Source organism: Oncorhynchus clarkii, chromosome 6 (genome assembly GCF_045791955.1).
Source record: "Oncorhynchus clarkii lewisi isolate Uvic-CL-2024 chromosome 6, UVic_Ocla_1.0, whole genome shotgun sequence".
NCBI classification, from domain to species: domain Eukaryota; kingdom Metazoa; phylum Chordata; class Actinopteri; order Salmoniformes; family Salmonidae; genus Oncorhynchus; species Oncorhynchus clarkii.
Window position 1 is genome coordinate 6,768,681 of NC_092152.1, and position 9,758 is coordinate 6,778,438.

General features: G+C 42.4%; 1 protein-coding gene across 1 annotated transcript; it reads left to right on the forward strand.

Annotated features, from left to right (window-relative positions):
- Positions 1-246: 246 nt before the first annotated feature.
- LOC139411888 (C-X-C motif chemokine 13-like) lies at positions 247-5,958 on the forward strand. The gene is made up of 4 exons (XM_071158636.1): positions 247-310; positions 1,377-1,512; positions 5,730-5,810; positions 5,907-5,958. Exons 1-4 carry the CDS (start codon positions 247-249, stop codon positions 5,956-5,958), a joined length of 333 nt encoding a protein of 110 aa, XP_071014737.1.
- Positions 5,959-9,758: the final 3,800 nt, after the last annotated feature.

Sequence of the window (9,758 nt, forward strand, 5' to 3'; positions counted from 1 at the left end):
GTAACAAGACAGATTCTCGATATGGCATGTTTCATTTCAATAGAATCACTAGGCTAGAAATGAAGGGTAAAGTTAAAATAGTGAATATATATATAGACATTTTTATATCCTCCAAAAGTCTGATCTTCATTTTGAGTGAAGACGAGGGATTCCCCCACACTTCCTTTTTTGCAGCAATATAAATCCAGAGACAACATCATTCAGTTTCAGTAGACACCAGCCGACCACAGCCAACACAGACTCAAGATGCCTTTCAAGCCACACTACCTGTTGGTGTCCCTGACTCTCTGCTGGTTCGTGGCTCTTCAAGGTGAGATATTGCATCTTTATCTATATATATATATATATCTATATATATCTATATATTATATTATATATTATATATTATTATATATGTATATATATTATCTATATATTATTATCTATATATTATGTATATATTATCTATATATATATCTGAATCTGTTCAACTTGACTCTTGAATCAACAATCAACAAACCAAACCTATTATCTATTTTTTTTTTACAATTTAATTCCAATTATCACAATCAATCCACTGCAATGTTAAGTGTCTCAGAGTAGGGTCTGTATTCAATCCGTATGGCAGAAGTTCTGCGTTGCAGCGTGAGTGAAATTTAAAGGTAATGTTCCTGAGTGGAAACTGAATTCACGGTAAACGCTGCATGTCGGCTCAATCAGATATTACCGTTACATTGCTGTCACGCTATCACTGTCTTTTAACTGGTGTTTTTATTTCTTTACTTACCTATTGTTCACCTAATACCTTTTGGTATTAACTATTGGTTAGAGCCTGTAAGTAAATATTTCACTGTGAGGTATACTACACCTGTTGTATTCAGCATTTTACTGTAAGGTCTACTACACCTGTTGTATTCAGCATTTCACTGTGAGGTCTAATACACCTGTTGTATTCAGCATTTCACTGTAAGGTCTACTACACCTGTTGTATTCAGCATTTCACTGTAAGGTCTACTACACCTGTTGTATTCAGCATTTCACTGTAAGGTCTACTACACCTGTTGTATTCAGCATTTCACTGTAAGGTCTACTACACCTGTTGTATTCAGCATTTCACTGTAATGTCTACTACACCTGTTGTATTCGGCGCACGAGACAAATAAACTTTGATTTGATTTAATCTGTAACACTTCAGCGATGATACAGACTGAATAGAGCCCTAAGAGTGCTGATCTAGAATCAGTTTTGTCTTTCTAACATTCACATGTTTCAAAGTGCAACTTTTAGTGATGATAAAAAGGTGTTAACTCTATCCCTTAAACCTTAACCTTTAACCCCAAATTCTAACAACACTATATTGTTATTGTATGTAATATTCCCGGTCTTCATCCCTGCAGCATTCCCCATGAACGGCTGTGCTGCATGTCAGAAGTGTCGCTGCATCCGGACGTCCTCTGCTTTCATCTCTCCTCGGCTGTTCCACAGGATAGAGATCCTACCTCCAGGTGCCCACTGTCGTCAAACAGAGATCATGTGAGTCAACTAACATCACCTAGCAACCAGTCAAGAACCCTTTCACAGTCAACAAGCAAACCAACATCTATTTCTAAAATATATATATTTAAATATGACTTAAAAAGTTACATTAACCTAATAAAAACTCTTCTTTATGAATGAGGTTTGTACATGATATATTACCTGGTCTGTCTAATACATTATCACAGCATGTCTAATACATTATCACAGCATGTCTAATACATTATCACAGCATGTCTAATACATTATCACAGTATGCGTAATACATGATCACAGTATGCGTAATACATGATCACAGTATGTCTAATATATTTTTTAAACAGGGTTCTCCTATGGGGACAGCTGAACAACCCTTTTGGAACCCTTTTTTCTACGTGTGTATATGCCTGTCCTGACAATATTGTTATTCTCAGACAATATTATATTTTAAAACTTGAGCTTTGATTACAAAACAGATCAGTTGGTGGAGCACCTGCTAGGCACAGCTGAGCAGAAATTGAAATAATTGGCTTTTATTTTACTGGACTGATGGTATCTGCATCTGCCATGGTGCTTTCAAGACAACTGGGAACTCTGGGAGATAAACTAGGTCAAATCATGAAGTCAACGGACTTCAGGTTGGAAAGTTGGAGTTCTAGAAAGATGTCTCAGTTACCGACTTGGAATTTAGAGCCGGATGACCGTTCAAAATGATTTTTCCTCGTCGGGTCTCGTTTTTTTTTCAGTTTCCAGTTGTCTTGAACACACTGAAGTCGGAAGTCTGAGATTTCAGAGTTCCCAGTAGTTTTGAACACCGCATTAGTCTCAGCGGAGGGAGGGACAGAAGAGCAGAGGGTCCACCTCTCACGGTCCTGCTCTCTCCTTCCTTTCCTCCGGTGAGACTGACCAGAGAGGTGAGACTGACCAGAGAGAGGTGAGACTGACTAGAGAGAGGTGAGACTGACTAGAGAGAGGTGAGATTGACCAGAGAGAGGTGAGACTGACCAGAGAGAGGTGAGACTGACCAGAGAGAGGTGAGACTGACCAGAGAGAGGTGAGACTGACCAGAGAGAGGTGAGACTGACCAGAGAGAGGTGAGACTGACCAGAGAGAGGTGAGACTGACCAGAGAGAGATGAGACTGACCAGAGACTGACCAGAGAGAGGTGAGACTGACCAGAGAGAGGTGAGACTAACCAGAGAGAGGTGAGACTGACCAGAGAGAGGTGAGACTGACCAGAGAGAGGTGAGACTGACCAGAGAGAGGTGAGACTGACCAGAGAGAGGTGAGACTGACCAGAGAGAGATGAGACTGACCAGAGACTGACCAGAGAGAGGTGAGACTGACCAGAGAGAGGTGAGACTGACCAGAGAGAGATGAGACTGACCAGAGACTGACCAGAGAGAGGTGAGACTGACTAGAGAGAGGTGAGACTGACCAGAGTGAGGTGAGACTGACCAGAGAGAGGTGAGACTGACCAGAGAGAGGTGAGACTGACCAGAGAGAGGTGAGACTGACCAGAGAGAGGTGAGACTGACCAGAGAGAGGTGAGACTGACCAGAGAGAGGTGAGACTGACCAGAGAGAGGTGAGACTGACCAGAGAGAGGTGAGACTGACCAGAGAGAGATGAGACTGACCAGAGAGAGGTGAGACTGACCAGAGAGAGATGAGACTGACCAGAGAGAGGTGAGACTGACCAGAGAGAGGTGAGACTGACCAGAGAGAGGTGAGACTGACCAGAGAGAGGGGACAACGTCTTCCACCTGATGGCTAAAGTCGAGTCACACCACCACCATCTGCTTTCAGACACAAATTCATGTTGTTCCTCTGACCAGAGAAAGTATAATATCCCTCCCTATTAAAATAGACAGGACGAGATGCTAATAATGATAGAAACACAGCGTTGTCCATACACTTGGCTACTCATTCATTACAGTGTGAGTGGAAGTAGAGAGAAACATGTGTTATATTATGTAATAGTGTTGAATCAAAACAGTGACAGAGCAGAATGAAAACTTAAACATGAACTCACTCATAAATAACAGCAGCTGTTTTCTTTGATCATTTCTCTCTGGTCATGGTTTTAAAAGTGCCAAAATCTTACATAGGCTGGTAGCAAACTTTGCGTGGGGTTGTGGAAGCTGTAGGCACAGTGATTTGAGCTATATGATTGGCCAGCGCAGTTAGGCTCACTCGATTTATCCACAGATCTTCCTGTCCGCCGGTTAGGTGGAGTTTGTCTTTCCTGACAAATTAAATGGTTTAAAATGGGAACAGTTTGTCTACCCGGTGCGCAAGGCTTCTGAAGTGCACCTGCCGGTAACAGCGCAACACGAATTTAAAAAAGAAGAACCGCAATCCTTTTTCATATGATTTTCTACAGAAATGTTTGGTGATCGACTAGGAATGCCTTGAAGTCGATCGCGATCGATTGGTTGGTAACCCCTGGCCCAGTGGACTCTCCATGCTTGTTGTTGTTGTTGTTCAGGCTTCATCTGTGTCTTGGAAACCGCACCTAAAACCCATGGTGGCTGTCATTGTCTTCACACATAGATCATGTGAGTCAGTCAGCGAGGTCTTGAACGAAGCGCTAAACTGTGGTTTTCTAATGCATAGGGGGAAGAAGCGTGGGGGATAGGTCGTGGTGGAGGGGAAATTAATTAGTCAGTATAGTCACTTTACTGCATGCTATGCAAACCAATCATTAGTCACTGATGATGAGTTCAATGTTCCTATTCGTAACCAAGGCTAAGACATTGTAATAAATGTGGGCATTTGCAGTGGTAGCCTATAGCAATTCCCCCCGAAACTCAGTATGTGGCAGGGACTCCAGACAATCACAGATTACAAATATGTTTTTCTAGTCAAGGCCATCCTATTCAACTATTGCTGTACATATACTATTATATGCTCCCTATTCTACAGATATACTATATATTCTATCCACATACTGTCCACAATGACTCTACATTCAATCACACATGTAAACATATACATACAGTGTATTCAGAAAGTATTCAGACCCCTTGACTTTTTCCACATTTTATTATGTTTACAGCCTTTTTCTTAAAATGGATTAAATAAAAAATTGTCCTCATCAATTTACACACAATACTCCATAATAACAAAGAGAAAACAGGTTTTTAGACATTTTAGCAAATGTATTAAACATAAAAAACAGAAACACCTTATTTACATAAGTATTCAGACACTTTGCTATGAGACTCTACATTGAGTTTAGATGCATCCTGTTTCCATTGATCATCCTTGAGATGTTTCTACAACTTGATTGGAGTCCACCTGTGGTAAATTCAATTGATTAGACATGATTTGGAACATCTCACACCTGTCTATATAACGGTCCTACAGTTGTCAGTGCCTGTCAGAGCAAAAACCAAGCCATGAGGTCGAAGGAATGCCAAGAGAGTGAAAAGCTGTCATCAAGGCAAAGGGTGGCTACTTTGAACAATCTCAAATATAAAATATATTTTGATTTGTTTAACACTTTCTGGGTTACTACATGATTCCATATGTGTTATTTCATAGTTTTGATGTCTTCACTATTATTCTACAATGTAGAAAATAGTAAAAAATAAAGAAAAACCCTGAAATGAGTAGGTGTTCTAGAACCCTGGAATGAGTAGGTGTTCTAGAACCCTGAAATGAGTAGGTGTTCTAGAACCCTGGAATGAGTAGGTGTTCTAGAACCCTGGAATGAGTAGGTGTTCTAGAACCCTGAAATGAGTAGGTGTGTCCAAACTTTTGTCTGGTATTGTATCTATACATACATTTACATATACAGTACTCTGACTTTGCTCGTCCTAATATTTATTGCGGCTGCAGGGTAGCCTAGTGGTTGGAGCGTTGGCCTAACCTAGTTGCAAGTTCAAACCCCCGTGTTCAGGGGCAAGTTCTGCCCCTGAACAGGCAGTTAACCCACTGTTCCTAGGCCGTCATTGAAAATAAGAATTTGTTCTTAACTGACTTGCCTAGTAAAATAAAGATACAAATAAATAGATTTCTTAATTCCATTCTTCTACTCAGATTTGTGTGTATTGTTAGATATTACTGCACTGTTGGAGCTGGGAACACAACCATTTCACTACAGCCATAATAACATCTGCTAAATATGTGTACTTTCATATTGACGTTTTCTGATAGGTTCAATTCTGCAGTGTATGATATGTAACCATGGCGACGCTGTAATATATATATCCCTCCCTTCATTCATCAGCGTTACCAAGAAGGACAAAGCCACCGTCTGTGTGACTCCAGATGCACGATGGATCAACAAAGTCATTGTCAAGTTACAAAGGTAAATACAACACACACACACACACACACACACACACACACACACACACACACACACACTTCTGTTGACTTTAACACAGACCATCTCTTTCTACAGTACCAACAAGAGGAAGAGAAGTGTAGAACTTCCCCATCTCAACCAGCATTGAGTGAATTGGAACAGGAATGTATCAAGTTGGAGCTAAATGGAAATGTGATACCAATGTGATACCAATGTAATACCAATGTGATACCAATGTGATACCAATGTAATACCAATGTGATACCAATGTGATACCAATGTGATACCAATGTGGTACCAATGTGATACCAATGTGATACCAATGTGATGCAAATGTGATACCAATGTGATGCCAATGTGATGCCAATGTAATGCAAATGGATTCTATTCGAATATGATTCCAATACCAAGTTAATTAGATTATCTGAAATGATCTCAGAATGTATTGTTAGGTTCTTATTTTTCAGAGTAAATAACCCTTGGACACTAGAGAAGCTTTAACCAAGTGTAATTCTTCCCAGAGGTTCTGTACAGCTGTAATTCAGACAACACAACATTTGTCCCATCCAGATATTTATATCCCACTTATTAAGACACTCCTCCTTCTCTTCAATCCTTTCATTTTATGGTTCTACAGGAAGAGAGAAAAAGGGAAACAGGAAACCAAACCTTTATTACTCCCTTCAGGTGACCTGTCCTCACCTCCTGACCTCAACCCCTCCTTCACCTAATCCACAGATGTCCATCTGTCTCCCCTGTTTCACACTTTGCTCTCCTCTCGTCCCCCAACACATTCCACCGCTATCTGTCTTTCTACAGAGACCCAGTCTCTTTTCCTCCTTAATATACTATGTGTCTAATCTGTCATGTCTTTAATGTCTCAATGTTCAAACTGTCGAATCCAACAAGTCCCTCGTCTTGAACAACAGCATCCTAATGTTCAATTCATATAAACTTGGAAATTACTAATAAATGTATAAACAATGATAATAAAACATGAATAAAAACAAACAAACTATTAGAAAACATGAATAAAAACTAACAAACTATTAGAAAACATGAATAAAAACTAACAAATGATTAGAAAACATGAATTAAACAAACAAACAAATGAACAAACAACGAACAGACAGTCACCGTGAGGTGTACAAATTCAGAGACTTATGGCCTCTGAATTATGATCACACAACAAAATGCCATTCCAGCTGAATCTGCTGGCTCCTTCAATGGCAGCTGGAGCAGCTTTTAGTCTCTCCACTTTCCCCTTCTGGTTCCTAACAGAGTGATAGCACAAGACTTGGAAAGCAACAAAAATAAATAAAACATAACATTGTTAATACATAATTGTATTAACAATGTGATGAGCTATGCATAATTATATGTGCATGAAAACCAAAGTCTGAGACCATGACAAGTCCCACTCTCTCTTCACCTGACTCTATGCCTCCAGGATACTTTCCTGTTGGGTTCCACAAAAATGAAAGCCCTAAAAAGCTTCCTCAAGCTTACGCCCAGTCTTCCCCTTTACGCCCAGTCTTCCCCTTTAGGCCCAGTCTTCCCCTTTAGGCCCAGTCTTCCCCTTTAGGCCCAGTCTTCCCCTTTAGGTCCAGTCTTCCCCTTTAGGCCCAGTCTTCCCCTTTAGGCCCAGTCTTCCCCTTTAGGCCCAGTCTTCCCCTTTAGGCCCCAGGGTCCGAGAGGTGTTCCCAAGTCTTGTCACTTTCTCTTTGTTCCCCATCTCCTCCATTTCACCTGATTGGCACGTCAGCTGATATGCTAGGGCGTATCCCTAACCCTGATTGGCACGTCAGCTGATATGCTAGGGCGTATCCCTAACCCTGATTGGCACGTCAGCTGATATGCTAGGGCGTATCCCTAACCCGCATGACATCCTCTTGAGGGAACTCAGCACTGTATCTGCTTTCACATCAATACCTTCAACATGTTGTTCACAGTACAATTACCCCTCTATCCTCTATCATATGATGCATTAACCCATAAAGCAGCTAAACCCCAAACCAACTATGATGTTTATAGTAGTTCCCAGACCCAACCCATCTGTATGTCTTACAGTGGACTGTAGTCTTCCTCTCTCTCGCTCTGCTTCCTGTGTCATGGTGTCTTCACTCACCCATTATGCAGCTGGACTTCATGTGAGAACTATGCCCCCCCCAAGGAGAGACACTACGAGCTGAGAACTATGCCCCCCCCCCCCCCCCCCCCCCCCCCAAGGAGAGACACTACGATCTGAGAACTATGTCCCCGCCCCCAAGGAGAGACACTACGATCTGAGAACTATGCCCCCCCCAAGGAGAGACACTACGATCTGAGAACTATGCCCCCCCCAAGGAGAGACCCTACGATCTGAGAACTATGCCCCCCCCCCCCCCCCAAGGAGAGACACTACGATCTGAGAACTATGCCCCCCCCAAGGAGAGACACTACGATCTGAGAACTATGCCCCCCCCCCCCCCCCCCCCAAGGAGAGACACTACGATCTGAGAACTATGCCCCCCCCAAGGAGAGACACTACGATCTGAGAACTATGCCCCCCCCCCCCCCCCCCAAGGAGAGACACTACGATCTGAGAACTATGCCCCCCCCCAAGGAGAGACACTACGATCTGAGAACTATGCCCCTGACAACATCCTTTCTGATATTTTAATAACCACATCCCCTGTTCTCCAATCGGTCCCCTAGTTACCAGTAACCAATCCATGTGACATGAGTCGTCATAAACTGATATCCCAACAATGCTACTAAAGTAACCAATGCTACTAACAACATGGCCCATGACTATAGTCTCACAATACCCCTCATGTACTGTCCCAACAGCTCCTTCAGTTACTGTCCCTACAGCTCCTTCAGTTACTGTCCCTGCTGCTCCTTCAGTTCCTGTCCCTGCTGCTCCTTCAGTTACTGTCCCTACAGCTCCTTCAGTTACTGTCCCTACAGCTCCTTCAGTTCCTGTCCCTGCTACTCCTTCAGTTACTGTCCCTACAGCTCCTTCAGTTACTGTCCCTACAGCTCCTTCAGTTCCTGTCCCTGCTGCTCCTTCCGTTACTGTCCCTACTGCTCCTTCAGTTACTGTCCCTACTGCTCCTTCAGTTACTGTCCCTACTGCTCCTTCAGTTACTGTCCCTACTGCTCCTTCAGTTACTGTCCCTACAGCTCCTTCAGTTACTGTCCCTACAGCTCCTTCAGTTACTGTCCCTACAGCTCCTTCAGTTACTGTCCCTGCTGCTCCTTCAGTTCCTGTCCCTGCTGCTCCTTCAGTTACTGTCCCTACTGCTCCTTCAGTTACTGTCCCTACTGCTCCTTCAGTTACTGTCCCTACTGCTCCTTCAGTTACTGTCCCTACAGCTCCTTCAGTTACTGTCCCTACAGCTCCTTCAGTTCCTGTCCCTGCTGCTCCTTCAGTTACTGTCCCTACTGCTCCTTCAGTTACTGTCCCTACAGCTCCTTCAGTTACTGTCCCTACTGCTCCTTCAGTTACTGTCCCTACAGCTCCTTCAGTTCCTGTCCATGCTGCTCCTTCAGTTACTGTCCCTACTACTCCTTCAGTTACTGTCCCTACTGCTCCTTCAGTTACTGTCCCTACTGCTCCTTCAGTTACTGTCCCTACATCTCCTTCAGTTACTGTCCCTACTACTCCTTCAGTTACTGTCCCTACTAGCACCTGACCTCTAGGAAGAGTTACTAGATCATGACGTTAGCACCCTAACCCCTCACAGAATTCCCACTCCAGGATCCCAATCTGGTGAAATTTGGATCAAAATAAAAACTCAAAGTGAAATCAGCAATATATATATCACAATATATATATCACAATACATATATCACAATACATATATCACAATATATATATCACAATACATATATCACAATACATATATCACAATATATATATCACAATACATATATCACAATACATATATCACAATATATATA

Coding starts and splice junctions, on each gene's coding strand:
- LOC139411888 (XM_071158636.1), top strand. CDS start 247: ATGCCTTTCAAGCCACACTACCTGTTGGTGTCCCTGACTCTCTGCTGG. Junction 1,513..5,729: donor TGTCGTCAAACAGAGATCAT/GTGAGTCAACTA, acceptor TTCATTCATCAG/CGTTACCAAGAAGGACAAAG. Junction 5,811..5,906: donor GTCATTGTCAAGTTACAAAG/GTAAATACAACA, acceptor CTCTTTCTACAG/TACCAACAAGAGGAAGAGAA.